Here is a 25,254-nt window from a genome sequence, read left to right as displayed (position 1 = left end):
TGTGATTGAGCACACCAGTTTGTCTCCGTTTCCCCCAGCGCTTCAGCTGGGAGCATATGGGAAGGTTCCTACATGAAACACGCCACCTGTCACTGACACACGCAGAAGCACACACACACACATGAACGAGCGGCAAACACTACGCAGCCGTGGTCATCCAACAGCCCACATCCAGGAGAGTTTATAAACAGAAATTACTTGCTTGTTTCAGTTGTAATTAGCTCACACCATGCTTATTACTAATCTGTGTCTTGGCCCGACGCCAGGCTAGTTCTGGCCCGGCTCCAGTCCATTTTCAGCAGTGTTGCTCTACAGTAATCCATAAGCTCTGGCAGGATGGACCTGTTCCACTAACTGAGCTTCACTCAACTATACACCCATATTTATAACTTTTCTATGAATGAGTCATTTTTATTAACTTCGTATTATTACAGAATGAAAGTTAAAATTGCACCGTTCTGTCTATATAATCCTACTTTCATTCTGGTAAAGTGCTGTCTCCATAACAAACTGTTCCACATTTACAGTTAGTTAAAAAAGAAAATAGTATTGATATTGTGCACTTTATTTACTGAATGGGTTTCATAGGCATGTGTCAGGCAAAGACACCCCCCCCACCCCCCCCCCCCCCCCACCCCCCAACTGTAAATAAAATAAATTTAAGCCATTACAGTAAACTAGATTCCTGCACACAGTGCTTATTTAAGCTTCTGTCTTCAATCCAAGTCGGAAAAACAAAGGGGCATCCCCATCACAGGAAGCCAAATTGCCTATTAAAGATGAGAGCATGTTCAGTCTCCCAACGCACCCAGCCATCACCACCCTAATCATTCCCTGCCTAAACAGCCTAATGGCTGCCATATTGCTACTGTTTATTAGTAAACACTGATGGAAGAGTGCCCGCTTCAACAGTTGTTGATTTTGTCTATCCGTATGGAGTATCAGCTGGGAATCGCAGCCACCGTGCCAGAATGTTGTCTGCTGTTCAGTCTCCCATCACTAAACAGATTGCTTTATTGTTTTATGTGCATAGTGATTAGGATGTCAGTGGATGGCTTAATATAAAGCACAAACCTTATATAAAGCATAAAACAAGTTTGAGAGCTTAGAACAGCCCTTCTTCTGGTATTTTTCTCATTTATTCTACTGATGTATTATAGAAGAGAATGTGAAAACAAGGAAGGAATAAAAATGTTCATTGTATTTTGGCACAAATTACAAGTCAGTGCCTCAGCCACAGAGCTAGAAGGATGTTCCAAAGATGACCTTAGGTTTAAGATGCTTTTGGGAAGCCCGGTCCAAGATCGATTTCCCTCCATCTCTGTCTCAGTAACCCTTCTATCGATCCTTATCAAATATGTATCACATCCTCAAGCCTTCACCACAGCTAAGATGGAGACTTCAAACAGCAGCAGCTCAAACAGAAAGTCAAAGGAGCAGTGGGTTTCTTTCTTTTCAAATGGCAAACTTCATAGCAAACGGACGATGTGGGACCAAATAATGTAAAAAGACTAAAAATGTGTGCAACACCATTCTAAAGCCATTATATATTATAAAAGCTTGAAAATAAAAAAGTTATCTCAGCTTTTTTTTTAAAACTGTAGCATCAAAGCTTTAAACAAAACAAACTGTGTATTCTATCCTGAAGCGAGCTTTACAAAAGACAGTGGGTTTAATTGTCTACAAAAGGCAACAGTGAGACACACGATGTGTAAAGAAAAACACCCCTCAACTATCTCTGGTCTAACCTTGCTTCTTACTAAAAGGGTCTTGTCTCGTCCTCTTTCAATTCCCCAAACTCCCCTTCACACAGCACTCATATGTTGCAAATGCACAAAATGCATCCTTCAGCTCATGTGCCCATAATTCTCTGTGGCAGCAGCGTGATTAATGCACACAACTATTGATTTTTTTCTTTGCTTTTTTTTCTTTTTCTTTCTTTCAGGAGAGTGACCCCCCCCCCCCCCCCCCCCAAACATTTCCTATTTGACAGCGTCACACATTGCACACTGTCACACACACACACACACACACACACACACACACACACACACACACACACACACACACACACACACACACTGTACAAACAATAAGCACCCCATCTCCCTCAGCTTTCAGGCAGCTGTGTGTGAGCGGACTGGGAAAAGGGGTGCAGGGAAAGACAAGGGTCAGCATTTCACTAACTGCTGATGTGTGTGGGAGAAGGGCGTGGGGGGGGGGGGGGGGGGGGGGCGCAAAAATGATAGGCTGTGTTGTTTTCATAGGGTTTCGCTGCAGGATGGGTGGAGTAGCGTGCACGAAATACATCCATGCACACACACTCAGGAAACATACATGTACGGTATATTTGCAGACGTACACAATAACATCTACGTCTTCCTCACGATTACTGTGTGGTTACACGCAGGGATCACGCACTCCTGCTTGAGCCATGACCCATTTTCCAGCCCACTAACAACAAGATCAACAAACCATGTTTGTGTGAGGAGTAGAGACAGAAATCTGGAGAGAGATGGAGAATAAGAATGAGAGAGGGAGGGAGAGAGAGAGAGAGAGAGAGAGTGAGAGATGGAGAGAGAGAATAGTGAGTGAGGAAGGAAAGTGAGAAGGGAAAGGAAAAGAGAAAGAAGATCTTGTGGCTAACGTGACGCAGTCCCTTGTTTACCAGGAAAAAAGCCTCGCCCACTCTCCTCCTCTCTACCTCTCAGATCTCCTCCTTCTTATTCTCTTGTTTCCCCAACTCTCCTCTCACTTCCTTTCTTCTAATCTGGCCTCTCCTCCTACATTTCCTTGCATCTTCATTTCTCACAAGCTCATTTCTATTGCTGTGCCCTCCTTTCAAGGTTGGCCTGACTTTGGGCGTGCTGAATTTACAGCCCCATCTCCGCCTGCCTCTCAGTGCCCTCACTGTCAATCTCAGTGAAAAATGGAGGCGGTGGCACATCACTGGCATGATAAATTCCTGCTGAGCAGTGATCCTGTAAACCAAACACCTACAGTAGCCTCTTTGAAGACATCCTTAACATTCCTACGACTGAGCTAGTGGCTGGTTAAGTCTGTGATTCTATTAGCAAGCAAACTGTTTAATTAGCCTCTATAAGCACTCACAAGAACCCATGAGAGAGGAGTGAGCAGAATGCGAGAGCGAAGAGGCTCTTCCATCGCTTTAATGCAAAGCGCACAGTTGGGAAGCGGCTGGCGTAAATGTGACTGAAAAATGTAACTAGAGGGTTTTTTTTCTGATGCCCTGAGTATTGGATGGACTTATTTGCATAAAGCAAATAAAAAAAACAACATTTTCCACACGGGAGGAAATTGACTGGGGCGCTGTGCCAAGCAGGTTATGCAATGAGATGAGAAGGAGAGGGGAGAAGGCCGACAGCGAAGGCCAGCGGAGGAGGATGGAGAGGAGTGGAGGATGGACAAGAGAAAAAAAGGATAAATAAAAGGAGAAAAAAAGAAAACAAAGGACAGAAGGGAAAGAGAGAAGAGATAGAGGAGGCACTTACTGATCTCCTTGTCTGTCACTCTATGTGTGTTTTCCCAATATAAGTGCAACATAAATAATGTCACTATTTGATATTGATAGTAAGTGCCATATTCAATATTAGTAAAACAAATATTATATGTTAATAAAACAATAAAAACACTAAAAAGCTCCTTTCTCTACAATTAGTATTACTGAAATCCAACTAGACATGAGCTAAACGGAGTCCTCTATCACAATTGGCTGCCTGTCATTTTAATTTTCTATAACACAATGGAGATAGGGTCTGTTGTTGGCCTATCAAGTGAGTAAAACACCTAACAAAGTGAAGGACCTCTTAACAATGACACATAAAAAATATAATTTTTTAAAACAACAGTATTGTCATAATGCTGCAACAGTGTCTGAAATGGTGTTAAAGAAACAGACATTAACGTGATGTTCTAGCTACCACAATATAAATGGTTTATATCATCTAACAGTATATATTGTCTTAAAAGAAAAACAAGGAATACATGGTTATGTATGGTTATATAGTTTTCATCAGTTATCAAAATAGTTGACAATTCATTTCCTGGTGTCAACTAATGGATTAATTGGCGCTAATCGTTGCAGTTGAAGTAAAATTAAAAGGAGGGAAGACGAACACACGTCCTTGAGGCAGGAATGGCTTATGGGGTCGTTCCTCTTCACCAGCCTTGCACTGAGCTTCCACCTTAATACAGAATAAAGCTTTCCTGTCCTCCATCTCTATCCTAATCTCCAGTCTGAAATGATGAAAGGTCTGCATGTTTATTCTGAAGAGGAAACCCTATAGCTCTCTAGCCTGGCTAACGCCTGACCCTATCTCACTTGTGGTAGGGTCTGGCGAGGAGCCGTTCATTTTCTCGTATTTGAGGAAGGATCAACGAATGTCGATCAAATGCTTCTGTACGCTACCGGACAAACTTACAGCCAATCAAATCAACGATACACAATGACGTATTCAGAGCCTGTAGCAGCACGAGAGCAGCGCAAACACATGAAGGGAAAATCATGTAGCGCAAGTTTTTGTTCTATTTTTAAAGTGAACTTGCCTTCCAATTTATTTAGCACACAATCTACTGCTGCTTCGAACGGTTGCTGCACCTCCGTGGCCTCCATGCTGGATGTAAACAGAGTCGCTCTACGGTCGTCATCGCCTTGAGCCCGCCTCCCCGTTCCGTGATTGGCTCCCTATGCTAACTTTCTGAGCGAAGAGTAATGTCGCTGGAAAGAGAGCATGGGTTTACCCAGGCTAATAGCTCTCCACACCCGAGGAGAACTATTTTCTTTTCTTCTTTCTATCCTACCTCACCTCTCCTCACCTTTCTCCTCTTTTCTTGCCCTTTCCAGGGGTGTTATACAGGCTGCCTGTCTCGACCGAACACCCTTATCTATGGTTGTGTAAGACTTCTTGACGGAGACTGGATGAAGGGACTCAGTTTCCATTTGAATGAAAAGTGAAGCGCTGCAATCAATTTCTGTAACTGCTGTTTGTAATTTGTAATGTCATTTTTGTCTTTTAGAATATATTTTTAAGTTATCTTTGTTGTGTTATTTTAAGAGATAGCTTTTATTGTGAAACAGCTACTTCTATCTATTTTGAAATCCAGAGAAGGGAGAAATGAGCAAGTAAAGATGCTCCTGCTAAGAAACATGCTAAATATCAACCTATTTAAGTGGTTGTCAAATGTTTAATGACCCTCCAAGGACTAAGGATAATTCCCTTGTTTGCAGCACGCAGCCAACGAGGTAATTTATGTTTTTTTTGTCTTTATTTTTCTTAGATAAGCCATCTTCCACAATCATCACACATTCCTGGAGTCACTGATAACATCTTAAAATGTTTATGTCTGCCACTTATTGCACCTAATTAATCATCAAAATAGATACCAATTCAACAGACAAATGAATCCACAAATGACAGAAACATACTTAAATCACATGAAGGCGCCGCAACTAGAAACAGTGAGTAATTTGACATCAAAAATAAAATATAAGTAAGAGATTTTATCTTGAATGAAACAGTATTTAATATGACAAACATTTTCCCCTTTATTGACGTAACCTACAGTATACCAGAGTGAGTTTACTGAGCTAATCCCAACACTGAACGTGTTTTATGATGAATGGTTTAACATCCAGATTTTGCTTTTGTCACAAAATCTAATTTACAGTATTCCCCCCATAATCCATTTTGATTGGATTGGTATTGTTGTCCAAATGTGCAAGATGCTTACATTTACAGTACAGCAAAAGATTTAAATGAATGTAAATGCACATGCATGAAAAGGACTGAGTAAGGCACTGTGTGTATCATTTGCTACAGAGATTATAGTGACTCTACGCTAATGTAGCTTCTACATCTTAAGGAAATACAATAAGAACTCACTGTGTAGGAGACGTATGTACACAATCATACATGCGAGGTGCAGAGTAAAAGCTCTGAGCTGATGGGTCACGACTAATACATTAAAAAAAAAAGCAAATACAAATAGCTACAGAATTTATGCTCTAATTGCACAAGATAAAATTGTATGAATCTTGAAGAGGAGTGCAAAGCCTCAGTGACGACATGTTGTTTGCAGCTCCTTCAATATCCGAGCATTGGTTTTGTTGAAGCTCTTCTCTACAACCAAGGCCACCCAGCTCATTACGCTGGCTAATATTATGAAAGATGAGAGACAAAAGGTAGATAGATGGAAATAAAACACAAAAACACACACACGCCAGCCTTTTTCAAAAGCATGGCCACTTGACACATAAACACACAGCAGCATGTGAAATAAAACAAAACAAAAACAGAAACACATAGACATAGATGTGCAGTGTGCACACTGATACACAAAGGTGGATGTGGCAACACCAAACACACATGCATTAACATAAAGGTCCGCCATATAAAATCCTGGCAGCAAAAACAGTAGCTCAACTCGTCCCCTCCCTGGTCTACTTCCTCTCTCTCTTTATTTTGCCTCTTTCATCTCTCTATTAGCTCTGTCAATTGTTTATCAAAAGCAGCGAGGAGGCGATTGGAGCCGGGCAATTGAAAGCTCGTGCTGCAAGATCCATTTTAAAATTCATGACGGGTTAATGGTATGTTAGTGGTAACATTAGGACCCAGTGAGCTTGCGTCATGCTCATTCACATTGAAAACAGGCCGCTTCAAATGACTACTAAGCAGTCCTCATTCTGAGAGGTAATTCATATTGTAATTAACTTTTCAATCACAGCTGATTAATTAAGACAGGCCCTGGTCTGTAATTATGCATCTATTTTTGACCCTAATGCGAATCACTGGATATTCAAAGATGTCAGCAGCTGTGATTTAAGCCACTTTCCTCTCACATGGAAGTTACTGGTCTTAAAAAGCACGCTCACACCTGACTATTAAACAAGCATTGACCAAAGTGATTTTTCGCGTATTTAAACTGTGGATGTTCATCAATATTAGCTTAATAATTAAGCAATATATTCAGCCTTAGCTTCTCACCGCGTTTCACACCAGAGCTGGTTATTTTGTGTCTGTAGTAAGAGAAATATCTCAAGTATCGGCTGTTCTTCCTCACATTCTGATGCACAATGCAAGAGAAGGGAAGTGCACTTGATGTTACCGTTCCCAACAAAAACCTAAGATTAATAATTCAGTGCAGCTGTTATTTTGTGTCCGCTGAGACCAAGTCTTCTTTCATGAAAAATTGAGAAAAAAAAAGAAGAAGAAAAGAGGGGCTGGAGAAGGAGTCGGAAATCTAGGCTGGGTCAAACTGCACCCAGTTGCCATTGTCAAGCCCCGTCGGTATCTTTGCGGTCCCGCTCTCTCTCTCTATTTTCGCTCGTGCACGCATCCCTCAAACCCTCGCTCCTAGAATAAACATACCCTCTCCATAACAGTGCGAGGTGAATCCGCTCATGCATCAGAATCTACCATCAAATATTTATCACGGAGCAGCAGTGATTTTGACCGTGTGCTCATGCTTTTGACAGCACTCGCCTGCTACAATACTTATTGGAGTAAACACGGATCCAATATTGTTGTTCTTTGGAACGCTTGCGAAAGAACTCAAAAGAACGCCACGCATACAATATAATCCATCAAAACTTCACTGCATATTCTATAGGCTGTCAGACCTGCTGTAAAAAAAAAAATGGAAAAGCGGCACTGTAGACAGTACAATAAAAGCTGATTTAAAAATATTAGATTTTTTAATATAGTTTTACATGAAGAGATAGTTTTTGCTCACACATATCACCTGTTTGCTTGTTTTTGTATTGCCTAAATTTTGGCCAACAGACATTATGAGGTGAAATGGTACAGCATTTCATCCTAATAACAGACACTTTTTAACTACAGTTGAGATAAACATCACCTCTGAGTCTTGTCTACATGAATCATTTCATTTACAGGATGTAATCATATCTGCACGCTGCATATTTGTTGCTGCTCTCTGTGACATTAGGCAGTGTCTTCAACCAGTAGCTTGCAGCGAGTAACTCGAGTAACCTCGAGTAAATAAGTCGCTGGCATGGATCAGAAGATACATCTTCATGCTTGAGCAGACACATTTAAAATGCCACCAAAACACCGTCCCAGATTCTGCCCTCAGTCAAATGACATCAAGTGCTCACTTACAGGTCCCTGAACGCCCCAGTATGAAGCAAAATCAGCCAGCGGGCAGTACACGGAGCAATCAAAGAGATAAGCATCCCATTTAACTTGAGTAAAAATCCAACCCCACGGAACGTTCTGGCGTCTTGCACTATCATGCTGTGCCACTGGATTTAAACAAGGAGGGTAACTAGGTCAATTATGCTATGTAAACTGCTCCACTTTACCCCTTGCTGGACTCAAAATGGAGGTGGCTGATGTGGAGTGTGTATAGAAGGAAGAAGCTCGGTGATTCAATGTGACAGTTATCAACATCTTCTGGCTAGTGAGAGGACAGGGCTGTATGGAGCAGGCTACGACAGTAAACAGGTAAGGAGATGACTCACAGTGAAACAGAACAGAGTGTCCAAAGAGCAAAGAGCAGAGCAGAGCAGGGAGGGGACTGAGACAAACAGCTGAAAAAAGGCAACATGCATCTCTCACCAATAAACATTTAACCTCCCAGTTTTTATTGTAATCAAAGTGGGCACAGTGTCAAAATATCTTAAATATAAAGCCACAAATATGGTCAGTCATTTTAACATTAACACTGGCCCTCTAAAGCTCCAAAACTGAAATACTCAGTTACGTACACAGGTTACGATTATGATGATGATTATTATCTTACCTGAGTTGAGTGAAACCGTGTCTTTCTCCCAGGATACAACAGTGACGTAGGCCTCAACAGAAGCAGGGATAATGCACTTGAAGACGGCTACGCTGCCTCTCATAGCCTTCTGGTCAGCCACTCTGACCGTGTAGGGTTCCCGTGAAACTAAGTAGGAGAAAAAACAGTTACTAAATACATGACAGGTCTCATATATAAGAGACCACTAGCTTTATTGTGTTTTTCTGTTTTTAGGGGAGATAGTGGGTGGCCAGATTGGTTTTGCAGACTACAGCACTACTACATCCTTGAACCAGAGGGATCAGGATAAAGCCCTCGTATAGCAAAGCTTCAAACCTGATGAAGTGTCCTTGAGCAAATTGAATCTCTATCAGTGTCAGGGGGCACGGATAGTAGACTCTAGTAATACCACTATTGGATATTTGTGTGTCGGTATAATTTTAAAACACAATTAGTAAAATATATGTATGATTATTGCATGCTGGTTAATGATATCATATTTCATAAGCTTTCAGAAACACTAACAAGGTAGTAGATGAACATATGATGGACTTATAAGACAATATGATGACATTTCTGACATATTTAAAGTTTTAAAAAAATATGACATTCACATTGTGATTTAGGCATAATTTAAACATTTCGCTCAATTAATCACACTGTGTATAATACTGTGTCTCCAACCTCCTCATCTGGTTCAAGACGTTGGTCATACTCAGCAGTGGTGGAATCTAACTATAAATACATTAAGTCAAGTGCTAATTTTGAGGAACTTCTTTACTTCAGTACATGAGTTACTTTACACTTGCACTACACTACATTTAAGAGTTAAATATTGTAAATTTTATTACATCACATTTATTTCACATCTATAGTTTAGAAGAATACACAAAAAAAATTGCTTTACCTTGACAGCTATAAAATGCTACTTACCTTAACTCATCAGTGAATAAGTATTAATATTCTGATATGTATGATAAATATAACACCTCTAAATGAATTGAATTTTGCACAATGAATACTTTGATACTTAAATATACATTTTGCTGCAAACACTTGCACTTTGCTTTCACTTTAGTAGAATTTGTCATTCAAAACTTGGAAATGGAGCAATTCTTTCATTGTGGTATTGCCATTTTTACTGAAGTAAAAGATCTCAGTACTTCTTTCAGCACTGCAGCTCTGTCAGTAATTCCGATTATTATTATTATTATTAACATTATTATTATTATTATCATGGAAAACCTCACTTGCTTTAAATCTACAGTTTGATACACCCACATTAGTTTGTCTCCCAAGTGTTTAACTACTAGTTTGACTTCTACAAACACCACCACAGAGATGTTGCTACTGTGACAGTGCAGCTGATACTACTCCTTTTCTTCCGCTCTCACTAATACTACCAATACTACTTTTATTCTCACCACCACCATGATTCAAAGTACTCTCGTGACCCTAAGTGTTCCTCTGTGGACTCACCGGCTTTGATGTGGACATCCTGACTCCTGATCTTGCCAGAAGGGTTCTCTGCCGTGCAGTAGTACGTGTTGTCGTGAATCAGCTTGCTGAAGCTGGATGGCAGGAAGTTGAAGATCTGGAGGGTTCCATTGGGGTGGACGTGGCGGATACCGGGGACATCGTAGATCTCCTCGCCGGTAGCCAGATACCAGCGCAGCGAGGCAGGCGGTGCACCCCCAGCAGGACAGGGCACCGAGGTCCCTGTGGTGCTGGCAAATACTACCTCTTGCAGAGATGCATTGACAAAATATAAGCTGGAATGTAGGTCCTCACTGAAAACTGCAAAAGAGGAAACACAGGATGTTTGGTGTTACCATTTATTGTGTATTTTCATTATGTGGTAGTTTTCTACTTTCTCTCGATAGTATATTTATATTAGTATATAAAGTTTGGAAGCAAAGGCTGAAATAAAGTTCTTAAAGTCTCAAAAATCAAACAGAATCACAGATTGATATTCCTTTAAAGACATTTACTGTAGTTTTGTTCTGTAAGGAGCATGATCAGTAGTTTTAGATTCATCAGTGTATTCCTATTCCTGGGACCTCTGTAATATTAAATTAACATACTATACATTATGAAATAAGGTCAGCTGCCTTGATCATGTTCATGCTGTAATTTAAGCCAACATCACAGTAAAGAGAACAACGTTAAATGCAGTTTGCTAAATGCAGAGGAATGGGGGGTAATAAATGTTGGTCTGGTTAGCTCCATAGTAGCTGTTTGATTTCTGAGAGATGAAGCCAACAGATGTTTGTTTGCAGTACCAGGTTCTATGTTTCAGAGAATCTGTATTTTTGTTTTTCATGCAAGAAATATTTGTTTTTGTGTATCTAGCTTGCCAACTCAGCCTGGTGACAAGCCCAGAGGCTCTGCACTAAATGGCTTGCAGTGGCAGCTGGCTTGGACCCTCCCTGGGGAGAAAACATTTTAGCACTTCATAAATTCCTAACAAGGTTTCAAATTGCAGACGTTTCCATCCTTTTCTCTGCTCCAGTAGCTCTAAACCAGCAATGAGACACTCCAATGACCTAGCTTATGTACACACGCACATCCACACAACACTCATTTGTTGCTACAAATTAGGAATATCCTTTCAAAATTATAAGCACACAAACAATCAATACTGCAGCATTTTCTTTGCTAGGACTGTTGCTGACATATTGGACATAGGGACATTTCCCCCCCCCTTTAGTAAATCAAACCAACTTTGTATTCCTACAGAATAACGCATTGGTAAACCTATTGAGATAATGTGGACTGACTGTGGGGAGATTTCAGAATAACGCATTGGTAAACCTATTGAGATAATGTGGACTGACTGTGGGGAGTTTTCAGAAGTGGAAAGAGGACAGGGCTATGTCCAATAACTGATGTATAGCTACATGCATTATTATGTTGTTTCGATGACAACTATAAAAAACTAAAATGTATTTGCATTCTTAACTTTTGATTATCAGTGGTGTCTCTATGTTTTTACTCTTCAGCGTGAATTACCTGAGGTCCCCAAACTCTAAGTTCTAATACAAATGTTAATTACATAAGTTATCCTGCCCCAGAAAGATACAACATAACCAACAGTCTCTAACCAGCCACAATAAGTATAAACACCTGTGTGGATGTACAGTGATGTGTAACATTAGGGCTGAAAGTGGTACAGTTAAGGATTTGGATTTTTTATTTTATTTTTTTAATCAATAATAATAACATTACAATAAGTAATGATACCAAAATAAATTCACATAAGTATGAGTGATATTTTGTTTGTCTACGTTGCAGTTTTGAATGTCTGATATAGTGCTATTGTGCTATCAATGATGATATGATATTTACACAGTTTCAGTATTGAGGGTGAGGGAACATCTGCAGTGTGTTCATAATTAATGCTTAGCAATTTTTTGCCTTTTTGCACCATTTTACCTGTTTACAATGCCTAACATTGGAGCCAGAGAGGGTTTATGAATGTGTGATGTGGCAAAGAGAAGGCCGAAGTCCCATTAATTTACATCTAGAGAAGGTAACTGACTTCTGTTGTTTTTCTATGGAAGCCAAGAACGGCATTATCTCACGATCACAAGTTAATTATTTTGTTATCTCAAGAAAATTAGCTTTGTTATCTCAAGATAACAAGATAATCAATGCATGTCATTCCTCCATGCATTGTCCATTATATTGAACCAATACTTTGACTAAATAATATACATAATTATATTTTCATTAGGTTTATTATTATTAATATGATAGAAGCATATAAATTATTACTGTTGTCAAGTAGACATAGAATATCCAAGTATGGATATGGCTTGAAAATAAAGAATGCATAGTGTTACACATCATAAAATATGAGCCTGGAATATAAGCATGGTAGTCCAAATAATAGAAAGGTCAGACCCATTTGTTTTCTCTTGATAATTGGTTGATTATTTCATTATCTCAAGATAGCAAAGCACATTATCTCGATATGATGATCTCAAGAAAACAACATTAAAAAAAATAATTGCAAGCACGACTGCTTTTGGCTGCCGTATTTTTCTAGCAATGTGGTTTTTAGATGGGGGAAACGTAAGCTATCTGATTTGGACTATAAGATCATCTGTGTGCAGCGGATGTATCAGGACAGTCTGATGACTGAATCCATCTCTTCATTTATCTGTCCATGTGTCACCTCCTGTCTGTCTCTGTATATCTCTATCTGTAAATGCTAACAATGCACTATTTGTTACTTCCATCTGTGAATTGTACAGGATGATGAATAACAATCCACCTGTGGCTCTGCACATATTTCTGTACATTCTGCTTCATTCTCTAGATATAACACCATGAACAGCTTGCAATGCTTATTAGCAAGTTTGGTTGCATTTCTATACAGTACATGTCTTCACATGCTTACAGGGGGGAATGGAATAGGCAGAAATGCACACTAACAAGTCAAATTCAGTTTATCAATGTATCTGTGAATGAATACCACTAAGCAGGGCTGCACAGACACCTTTGATTTTCACTGTCCATCTGTTTCTTGGTAAGTTTCAGTCGTAATACAATACAAAGAAGGCTCGTCAGACTTCTGAAGGAAAACATGAATGAATGAATCACCGATAAACATTTAACTAGGAAAAAAAGTGCCATAAAGCATTTGCTAATAATTTTAGTGTTACCTGACACCCTAATCAGTCTTATTTCTTAGATGATATCGCATTCTTTCACCAGTATTTTAGTCATTACTTATTATTTAACTTTTACATATGTTTTAACTCCTGAATTGGTTACATTATTCCTAAATGAATGAACAATATTTGCATGCTTTGTCCATATTCAAGTCACTTTTCATTTGAATAAAAACTGTGATGTGATTTTAGGGTCGACTTTAAGCTCCAAACAGATAAACTTTTGTATACACTCCTGTACAGTCTCTTACATCTTTAGTCAATTTGAATCTTTTAAAATGCAGCGGGATAGTGTGCTGGGTTCTCAGTGGGTCTGTGGCACAGGCTAAGATGAAAATAATACATCAAAGTCATATTAAATTCTGATTCATTCTCTCTTTTTTTCCGCTGGCACAGGGAGTATCAATCTTCTTGGTTCTCTGTTGATAATACCGACTGGAGCCATGAGGGGAGGGGGGAACAAAACCCACCTGTTCGTAGACAGTGCTCAAGGTTAGTGAGAAGGAGAGGACACTTTGAAATCACTTGTGTGTGTGTGTACACAAACAGGCTTTATTGATCAGCAGACAATTTATATGTGTGTGAAATACAAAATGTGCAGGTGAATATTCGTATTAGTGTTGTGATATGTCAGCACAATACTGTCTGATATCCTGCTTTGATGATGTTGTACAGAGTGGATTTTGGGAAGCAAGTGAAGACAAAGACTACATTTCCAAAAATAATATGTAATAAAAAAGCAAAACAATATTTCCTTAATTTAAAAAACCCAGCAACTGATACAACTAGCACACATCAAAGTTTTCAGCAAATACAATTTGTGGACTTAGTTAATTGATATTTTGAATGTTATAGCGCTACAATGGTAAATGGCTGGAGAAGAACAGATCAAAGAAGTGTGCGGTTGCTAGGAAAGCTTCAATTATGTGCAATCATAGGAGAAATTGGATTAGGATTTATGCCATGGTTGTTTTGATATTCGTCTATTTCACATATGAAAAGTATGTGAGAGTAACTCAATTTAGACTGGCTGAGTGATAGTGAGATTGATTTAATTTAAAAAAAGAAAAAAGAAACGGACTCCGGTGGAAGGGTGCATATGACCACGCTACTCGTTTTCCTAATTGACTAAGCGTAGGAGCCAGACCACAAATGGTCCGGTGACGTACATCGTCCCCTCACACCTCACAAAGAGCACCATGTCATGGCCCAACAAACGGCCTCAGGGCCCGACCACTTACTACATTGCCTGAGAGGAAATCAGTAATTGGCATAATTTTTCATGAGTCCAACCGTAAAGGTGAAATAAATGACACTGTTCAATAATGCATTATATGCATCTATAATTGACTATGATTTTTTTTGAAGGGATATCTTCAGGGAATAGACGGGAGAGCAAAAAAAAGCTGTTTCATTTAAACCTTTCTGGTCTGGATACTGAACAGTCTTTTAGATAATAAATCAACCTATAACAGCAAACTGTGGGGATAACACTTTGTTCTGAGACATGTTCAAACATCTACTTTAATATATGACTCTTCATTTATTATTTTTAAGATGTATACTGCTGTTTGATTGGCTCTGGTGGGTACAAATGGTGTAGAGTAGCACTGTCATCACCATTGTTTAGATTCAAAACTATTAATTTATATCAATGTAGCAGTCTCCCAGTATAAATAGCCTTTTTCACCACTTTTTCTTGTTTCATTCCGAGTCTTGATTCTTGCTACCTGATTGGCTCTGTTTTGGTCTCCACCAGCTCTGGAGGGAAATGACTGCTAATTTCTATACTATGAGTTCATCACTAAAAGCAAATCCCACATTGCACATAGTGATTTGACCCACTGTTAATAAAAAAAATGTTGATTGAATTATTTCTTTAAAAAAGTTATGTTAAATTCTTGTCAACACATCGATTTGGCACTACCTTTGAGCATGAATTGATAGAATGTTTGCATGTGTGCTAAATATTTTTACTGTAGCACAGTGTTAGCCAGTTCAAGCAGATACTGAAGAAGATGGAGCCTTGCTCTATGGCATTTTAACATTGCACTTTTAGTCTGTTCAAACCATAGACTGTATATAAAATGGACGTAACATCCGTGACGTCACCCATTGGTTTGTGGACTGCTGCTTGGAAGCGAATAGTTTCGGATCTGGGCAGCGCCATATTGAAAATTTCCGGTGCATGCCGGGTAAAAAAAAAAATGGATTCTACTTATATGGGAATCAGGAGGAGCATGAGGCGCCCTCCTGAACCTGTAAACCAATCAACCTGTCAATCACGACGTAGCCACGCCCTAATGCATACCCTGCTTTATCGTCACATATAAAATCAGGGAGGCCAAAATTTCACAAATGAACATCATACTGCATTGAAGAAGGCTTTAAACTAGCGATTGAGACCATAAACACATTTTGAAAACGTTTACTGAGGTTAGAAATCAAGTGAGAAGTTGGTGAATTCTCCATTGACTTGTATAGAGACAGAAGTCCTTTTGACACCAAAACGGTCGCCCCCTGGTGGCCTTTTGATAGAATGCAGTTTTAAGTTACTTCCTCGTTCGCATCATTTCAGAGGACCAGAACTCCCCGCCTGGTTCAAACCAGCAACCTTCTATTCACAAGGCTGTTGATGCAGTTTTTAAGCTGCCACTGCTTGCATTCACAGACAAAAACTATACATGTAACATGAACTGTATCTGTACAATGTCTGTTTAGATCTTAAAGGCTGAACTAAAAAGCTACGAGGCCTTAGATTAAATGTGTAATTTCTTGAAATTGAAGACAACAAACTTGATATTTCTGTAATGTGAACGCCATGAATATATTTAACTTTATTTGATGCTGGCACCCTTTTTTTCTTAAACAACAAACAATCAAGCTCATCAGCAATATAAACTCAAGGTTTACATAATTTGAACTGAATGCTGCATTACATAACTGGGCAGTGCTATAATACTGTAACTGCTAGGTATTGATGATTTATGTTTCTTGTATGAAACTGTTCTTCACTGTATTTTCACTCTGATGATTTAATATTCAAAATGTGAATTGGGAAAGCAGCAGACGTAATGTTCCCACTAAGTGACTACAATATAACAAAAAACAACTATAATTCAGTATCATCACAGGACTGTGATCCTTCACACAATAGAGCTGATCAGTTGACAGGGTGTAACCAACCATGACATGTGCTTTCAGAGCCACTGGGGCGCTTCATTTAAGTAAACGTGCAATCAATGACGATGGGAGCAAACCGCAGGTAACAATGAATTCACTAACTGGCTCTTTGCTGAGTCACTAAAAGAAAGAAGTTGCACCATTTCCAATCTTGAATTTACAGGTCATCTATTAATAGGGAAACAGCTGATTTGACACCTGATCAAAACATGTACAAGTTACGTAGAGGCGAAGTAATATTCAGCCCCACATGTACCTGCAAGCGTTAGGCAAATGGTCCCAGTGCCACGTGGGAAGCTGGTGACAGCCTATTAAATCTCATTTCATAGTTGTGTGGATACATATTCTCTCCTTTCATGCAGCCGCTGGCTCTTTTCATGAACACTCTCTGACATGGAAGAAGAGAGAACAGCAGAGAGCAAACACGACGAGGCGAGAATCAGAGAGACACTGGGTTTGATTCAGCTTCCCATATTTCAGAGGGCACTTGCGTTGCATCTGTTGAGCGAGTAGAACCATTGTCTGAGTTGTCATCGCCGCCACGGCAGGGGGACCCGGCACCGCACGGCAGTGTGGCACCGGGTGCTTCACAATGACAATGTGACAGCAGGAACCCTGGGTAATTAAAGCAGCTCTCTGCTCTGTGCCCTCAGGGCAACTCTGCCTGGGACGTGGAGATCATACCTGGCTCGCTGACATTCAAGACTCACAGTAGCCAAAGAGCAATTTTCCACCTTAACAAATTCCTGTTTCCACTCTGTGGGTTTATGGATAGCAGCAGTGGTATGATGCAAGTCGTGCTACAGCATGTGATCAAGCTGTATTCACTGGCTGAATTTACACAGCAGCTTTGACCTGTGCATGACCCAATTTGTTATTTTTTATTTAAAGGGGTACAGGGCTTTTCTTTTTGTTTAATCTGATTAAAAGGGTTGTAAATCATGTTTCACCAAAGTAAATTTAACCATGTATACAAGGCCTTGAACCTGAAAATAACGCAAAGTGGCTAGAAGTCCTGAGACAGGCAGATAACAACCAGTCGGGGCCAGGCAGTCCAGTGTGAATAAGCATTCCCACTGATCTGATCTGCCCAGAGGCAATACACCATGCACGGAAGTTAAATGACTGTCTTCCAATTTGCTCTCATGAATATTAAGCAGTGCTGTGACAGTAGAAAGGGTTGGCTATGTGCAAGCTGCTGATCCACACCGACAGATCTGTCCTCTGATGTCTAGGAGGGGCGGGCAACGCTAAAATGAGGCCCCCACAGCAGATGAGCCTCCTCCTCCCCGGGTCTATTTTCATGTCTTAAATGGGCCAGAGTGGCTGCCTGTCTCATCAAGGGAAGCCAGAGATCCTGGACTGTTTCTCAGTTGGCAAAACTGAACGATAAAGACATTGATGTCTAAATTATGCTGCTGCCGCTGCTGCTGATAAGTGCATGAGAGAGGATCTGATGAGGGATTATACTGGAGCAAACTATAGCAGCTCCCTCTGCTGCCGCTGATGAATAAAAAACTACTGCTAGTACAAATCTAATATTACTCTGTGATGTAACAAGTGGAGGGAAACCCATGTCTGTGATAAAGTAAATAAAACAAAGATTACATTCAAAATGATGCATAGGTTGACTGTCTGTCTGCGTCGACTGTCACAATCTAGAAAAATGTACTGATCTACTGTAGCACAGCCTTTCCAATTAAAGAGAAATACAGATTATTTTGAATTTCAACACCTGCAATCTTACCCCGTTAATTAAATTCATTTTCTAATTTTACCAAGAAACTGAGGAGAGCAGTGCTGTGCTGCTGCTGCCGCTTTCTCAACCTAATTAACAAGAATAAAAACTGTATTTATAGAAAGCTAATGCTAATCCATTTGACAGTGGATTAGGCTTGGGTGAATATATTTATTAATATATTTTATGGTTTATTTAGTCTACTGAGGTGCAGAATGGTGCTTTGACACTTAAGTGCTGCAGTTCAGTGCTGCAGTTTTACAAATTATATTTAATAACTAAATGGAAGTGTACCAAATTGCATTGTGACATTAAACTTGTTGTCAAGTAAAAGTCGAAAATCTTAATTATATTTCATGACTAGTTTTGGTTTGAGTTTTCATTGCAGTCATTAATTAGGACAACAAACTGTGAGGAGATGCAACTTCCACACCTGTACATATGATTTTATGAAAATAACATATCCAATATTACTGAAACCAAAACATTAATGTGGGATACTGTTGAACATGAGCAGAGAAGGTCAGAAGTGTAATCTGAAAATAAATGAATAGAAATATGTTAGTGATTTAACAATGATATCCAGGTGTACAATTGGCACTAGAAACATGAGTTGCTGCCCACTCATGAACTCATTCATGCAGTAAAAGCACTTTTTATCAAATATATCTAATGACAACTACACATATGTCAAACCATTTCTAAGCTTTAACCCTCCTGTTGTCCTCAGGTCAAGGAAGGACAGGAGGAAGGGAGGAGGAAGGGAGGAAAGAAGGAAGGAAGAAAAGAAGGAAGGAAGGAATGAGGAAAGAAGGAAAGAAGGAAGGAAGGAAGGAATGAAGGAAGGAATGAAAGGAGTAAGGAAAGGAAGGAAGGAAAGGAGTAAGGAAAGGAGTAAGGAGGGAGGGAGGAAAAGAAGAAGGAAGTAAGGAGACAATGAAGGAAAGAAGGAAGGAAGGAAGGAAGGAGGAGGGAGCAAAGAAAAAGGGAAGGAGGGGAAGAACAAAGGAAAAATTAAAGAAAGAGGGAGGAAGGAAGGAAGGAAGGAAAGAAGGAACAGTCAAAAGAGATGGGGTCAATTTGACCCGGGAGGACAACAGGAGGGTTAAATACAGTACTGCTGCATTCAGGTTGTAATTAGTTTAGTTTTTGTCATGTTTCTGATGAAGAGTACAGTTCAACTGGTGCACTGTCCCTGTCAATGGTAAACCTCAGAAACGTGTAACCTTTGAGATTCTCTCTGTAATTTACTATGATACTCAAACATGTCTGATCGAGACTTGAGTGGATATAATCAGATCACTCCCAAACTAATCTAATGGTCAGCGTACACCGCCTCTCTTGATAACACGATTAAGTAGCAGCGTTCTCATTGTGCAGATTCCTGTTGACAGAAGCCGTACCTCGGTTGGTCAAGCAGATATGGCACATAGTGGACAACCAACCTTATTATGTCACTGAACATTAAGGTTAAGGGCCCTCAAAGGAGTTGCTGTTGATGGGTTAACATGACCGCTGTCCACCTGCATGCCAGCTAAAGTAACTCACAGTGTCATTGGAGGTTTCACTGTCCAGAGAAGCTTCAGCGTACACAGGGCTCAACATGAAAGGCGACTGAAGGGAATGACCTAATGCTGATGACCTTTGACCCTTGAAGATCTTATTGCACCTGTTTCACCTGAAACTGTTACAACACTTTTCTAAAATGGTAAAAATACTAACTTTTTTTATTTGTCTGTCCTGACTTTATATTCTGAATTATAGTCTATAGAATGTCATAAATGGAGAAAACTGTCAATCCTTGCGTTCCAAAGCCCATGATACAACCCGAGATGTCGTGTTTTATCCTGACTAATAATCCACGAAGATATCAAGTTTACTATCATACAGGACTAAAGAAACCAAAAGATATGAAAATGTAATGAGTTGGGAGAGAATTTGGTCCATTTTCCTTATAAAATGGCTCAAAGTGATTAATCCATTATCAAAATAGTTGGCAAATATTTTTTTTTATCATTAATCAAATTGACAAATCGATTAAAAGACTAAACTATCTTGCTCTAATTGTTAATTAAGTAAATACATCCTGTCTCGTGTGTCAAGTGGACTTAATCTGTATTAAACCAAGCCCACAGTGTCTCCCAAAACTTAACCTTGTGCAGTGAGTACCCAAACAGAACCATAAAGTCGTTTTTTTTAAGCAGATACGAGCAATACGAAAAATAAATAGAATATGTTGTTATTGAACAATTTGCAGATACATTCAATTTTGACATTTTGCGACTTTGTTTATAAAAATGGGTATTATAACCTCATTATGCTGATTAAAAAATATAATTTAGGAAGCATTACATTTGTCACAAAATGTATTTGCTGTTACCAATTGATTAACTATAAATGTATTTGTAGGAGACTGGGTTCATATTAGATTTAACTGTAAACAGTCTTTATGATGAACTTTATGAATTTTGCTAATACGTATAATGCTGCTTGTTGTATGTGCTTTGAATTTCAATTTTCTTTTTCTTGCATTCCAGTTTTCCTTTCATATTTTCTTTTTAACAAGCGATTGGCTTGAATTACACCACTACTGCAAGTCTGCCCTTTAACTCCGGCTGATTGTTGTTTATTTCAACCTTTTTCCCGCCACTTTTGAACTTGAAGTGCTCAACAATTATGATGCACTTGTTACTAATATTGTACAGGTAATAATGTCATTATCAGGCCATGGTGAGCCTTTGAAGATGTTCTACTGGCCCTGTTTAGTCCAAGAAACGACTGTGACCAGCAGCTGGTGGAGTGTGTTAATGTTGATGTCACAGCAGCTGGCTGCCCTCATCCTGTTAGCTGTGCCTGCCATTATCAACCCCCCCTCGCCAGCCCCCGCCCCCCTCCTCCTTTAAAGCTGCTGCTGCTACTGCTGCTGCGTGCCATGCTCATTTTAATACTCCAGACTCATTTGACCGTCTTTATGGACTTATCATATTAAACATTTATCGCAGCCATTTCCCTAAACCAAGCATGTTTATTCAACACTTAGGGGACCACAGCACGGCTCCTTTCAACACTCCCCCTCTACCCCGCCCTTACCATACACACATACACTCACATCCTTATTTTCTCATTTACCTCCTTTCTCTCCATCTATCCTCCTCTCTCCCTCTTCCCCTCCAGCTTGTTTTATTACAACTGTCCTTCTCTATGTGCCACTGCCTGAAACAGAAGGAGAGGTAGTTTTGCACTATTTCTCCCCTCTTCTCCTATCCTCTCTTCTCTCACGGTCATCCTTTCCTCCAGTGGTAGCGGCACCAGGGGACTCGTGCCGTGTGAAGCCAGGCAGCCAAGCGGACACAAATGTATTCTGAGCATTTAGTACTTTGGATGAATCGAGTTTTAATTTAATCATCTGATCAAACACTAATTAGCATAATCACTTGTGGGGATGGATGGTCTAGATAGAGAGACACAGAGCAACACATAATAGACCTCATCCTGGCAACAGTCTATGGGGACACTTAGCAACCTGTAAACAGCTACATGCTTCTAGGGACCCATGCAGGGTTCTGTCCAAATTACCTCCCTTTGTGCGAACAATACATCCAATTCTCCATATCCAACAACAGCGTTCCCACTGCAAAATGATCTATTCACTGCTACACTACCCTACAATCAAATGCACTGCTGCCAGGCCCCGTGCCCTCTTATTTGATCTTGGACAAGATGGCTTACTGCAGCATCACACCTTGGTCTGAGCAGAGGAGGTCTGGGAATTCTAGGAATACCACAAAGTGCTAAGATTATTGACAATGCACTCAGTCTCACACCAGGCCAGAGGATCGATGAGTGGCTGGAAGGACATAAATCAGACTCCAGTGGCTGCACTCCATGTCACGCCCTAACCCACCCACCCAACTCCCCAGTTAAACACACACACACACACACACACACAGGCAAGTCCACACATGATGCACACAAAAACACACACTTGTGTAAACCACATATAGGCATTTGCGTGTGCACATCAACACTAGCAAACACACACAAACAGGCACCCACTTTAGACATCTCTCACACACACATGCACATACGCTCTCACACTTTACCTCAACTCCAACAAGATGACAGCGCCTTAAAAATGGCCGTCTAAAAATAACCGCCACTAACTTGGTCTTAAATCTTAGCATCTGTGCCAGGTTTAAAAATAAAGAGCAGTGTCGAGAAACCGAGCTGGACCCATTTGTCTTTCTGTCACTCTGTCTATCCAGCTTTGCCTCCTCCGTTATCCCTTAGCCTACTTTAATATTTGGACTGTGGAGCATCAGACACATGGGTGAAATATCTCCTGGATATGCAGTCACGAATATTCAGATTGAGACGCAGAAATATACAACAAAGCTACAATGGATGGAAAACTGCAAAGAGGTCAAAGAGACATGCTGCGTGAGTTTTATTTTTTATTTTAAAAAAGGTCGGCGTCTAAAAGAGAAGTCCATGAAATATGAGAGGAGAAAGCCAAGCTCAGAAGCAGCGAGGGGGAGAAAGAGACAGAGTGGTAGACATGTTAGTGAGCCACAATACATCAGGCACATGCATCATGCCCAGGCCAGTTGCGGGGATCAATTCAGCCTTGGGCCTCAGAGTGTGTCGAGTTCAAAGCCTGGTCCTGCTATGTGGAGGACTGGATTAAGAGGCAGTATTTATGAGGTCCAGCGTGAATGTTTGTCTTGGTGGGTGATGGATAGCAAACTCATCACACCTCCGCCACCTGTCTCCCACAATGAACAAAACCTCTGTTGGGGCACCCACTACAAGGACTATTGGCCTAGTGCACAGTGTGCAATACACACACTCAGCAGAAGGTTCACTGCATTTACTGCAGATTTTTGTGAACTGTTCAAACCTCCTTGCTCTATCCAGAAGATGAAATTTCAGTCAATATTATAGTAATTGCTGGTTAAAATATATTTATACAGATTTGTCTGTATATTAGTACAATTGACATACCGACAGGCAACCCTGTCTCCAAAATGTAACTAAGACCTCTAGCCTTCCATACTAACCAAGTGATATGAGTGAATAAATTAGTATAAATCATGGTTTAGTTACTATGAGTGTATATTGTTGGGAAAACAATTAATAAATAAATAAACAAATAATTGTAAAAAATGTAATCAAAACTTGATTATGTTTCTTACAAAACACAAATGTATGTGTATGGATATTCTCAGTCACCCAGGTCATGGTATATCACTCATCCTTTTTGGATATATAAACGTCAAATTCTAGGAGACAGGCTTAGTATGAGGCATACAGGACAGAAAGAACACATCCAACTGTTACTGACTTGTATGACTTGTACACCACTTTGTATGTTGGGTGATGTCAGCACTAAAGCTCATGCAGCATTAGGAAAAAAAATTTAAATGTGAATTTTTTGTACACAATGTCCATTAGCTACATGGCCACAGCCTCCTACATTATGTGTATGTTGGTCATGTCTCTGATGGTTTGTTTACTGCTGCACCTGCAGTTTGGGTGCAGATGATTTGGCCTCTTTCAATATTAGCATATCAAAGTGCTGATTGTCAGACCTCTGAGTGGATACACCTTGCACCTTACAGGACCAACTTTGAGAGGCAGTGTTTTGGATTAAGAACAAGATAACTCACTGCTGTTTGATCCACCAATAATAAAGCAATGACATTTTTCAATACAAACATTCTTATTCTAATTAGTATAAAGCACAAATACATTTTTTATAGTAAATCAAGAAAGCTTTATATGCAAGGCTAGGCTTCTATTTTTCTTCAATGTGTCAGCACCAGGCTGGAAATCTTGGCATAAGAATACTAAGTTGATGGAAGGTTTTGCAGAAAGATCTCTCATGTCTTTTTTTTTTCTAAATTTCTACACCTTTCTTCTTGAATTATTTTTCTTTGAAACTAAATCGAGATAGACGCACTTCTGCACATGAGAGCAAATGCACCTCTTTCTTGACTTACTGTGTTTTAAACTGTCAAATAAAGCTTTTACACCAGCTCCTCCACTACAGCACCTGTGCAGTGCAGCGCAGTAATATGACATGTCACTTTGACAGGTGCTGAGTGAATTAAAAACATCCTCTCTACTGAGAATCCTTCTGAGAGGGAAACCCCCGCCAGATGTACTACAACCTCACTTTGCACGCATGATCAAACACCTACATCTGGGTGCTGAGGGCTTTTCTGCTCTTCCCTGCAGATGCTAAATGATATCGTTAACATTTTAATGCAAGAGACATTTACACGTGGGCTTACGCAATTACACCTCTGATTCAATGGAATCCAGACAGACACAGTGTGATCGGTAATTAGATTTTACATTGGGTGAAACGCAGCGCACATACACACACACATACACACACACACACACACACACACACACACTAGTCGCCAAAGCTTGCTCCTAATTAGAGAGCTAAACAGGCTCGAGGAGGTATGGTACAGTAGAGTAGCCCTCATTATACAGCTAGGATGTATGAACTAGGGGATATCTATTATGATCACACATCAGGGTATCCATTACCCAACATTAGCAGCCCTTTCAACTGCAATCACACACAGAGTTCAGAATGTAACCCAACAAACCCTCTTATAACTCACACAAGTGAGCAAGAGCTAAGTGGGTTTGTAAACTTAATTCAGCCCATTAGATATTCATATCAGAGTAAGGCTGCATAAGATGATCTATCACTTGACCATACGCTACGTGTTTTCATGGTGTAATTTAATTTCATGAGCTGTGATACCGCTTCTGCAACCAAACCCTAATTGGTAATTAGTAAACAGACTAACAGCAGTGAGTGCAGATGTAAGGCTGGTGAGGTTTCAC

General features: G+C 39.9%; 1 protein-coding gene across 6 annotated transcripts in view; it reads right to left on the bottom strand.

The window, feature by feature from the left end:
* The window catches only part of dscamb (Down syndrome cell adhesion molecule b), a 102,371-nt gene extending 91,786 nt beyond the window's left edge, over positions 1–10,585 (bottom strand). For all 6 annotated transcript variants that reach the window (XM_062418864.1, XM_062418867.1, XM_062418865.1 and 3 more), the window contains exons 1-2: positions 10,264–10,585; positions 8,785–8,931 (exon numbers count right to left, since the gene is read on the bottom strand). In XM_062418864.1, the coding sequence (XP_062274848.1) occupies positions 8,785–8,887 (103 nt within the window). In that variant the 5' untranslated portion in view covers positions 8,888–8,931; positions 10,264–10,585. The remainder of the gene's footprint in view (positions 1–8,784; positions 8,932–10,263) is intronic.
* Positions 10,586–25,254: the final 14,669 nt, after the last annotated feature.

This window comes from Scomber scombrus, chromosome 5, assembly GCF_963691925.1.
Source record: "Scomber scombrus chromosome 5, fScoSco1.1, whole genome shotgun sequence".
Taxonomy (NCBI): Eukaryota; Metazoa; Chordata; class Actinopteri; order Scombriformes; family Scombridae; genus Scomber; species Scomber scombrus.
This window is presented reverse-complemented; position numbering and strand designations above follow the sequence as displayed.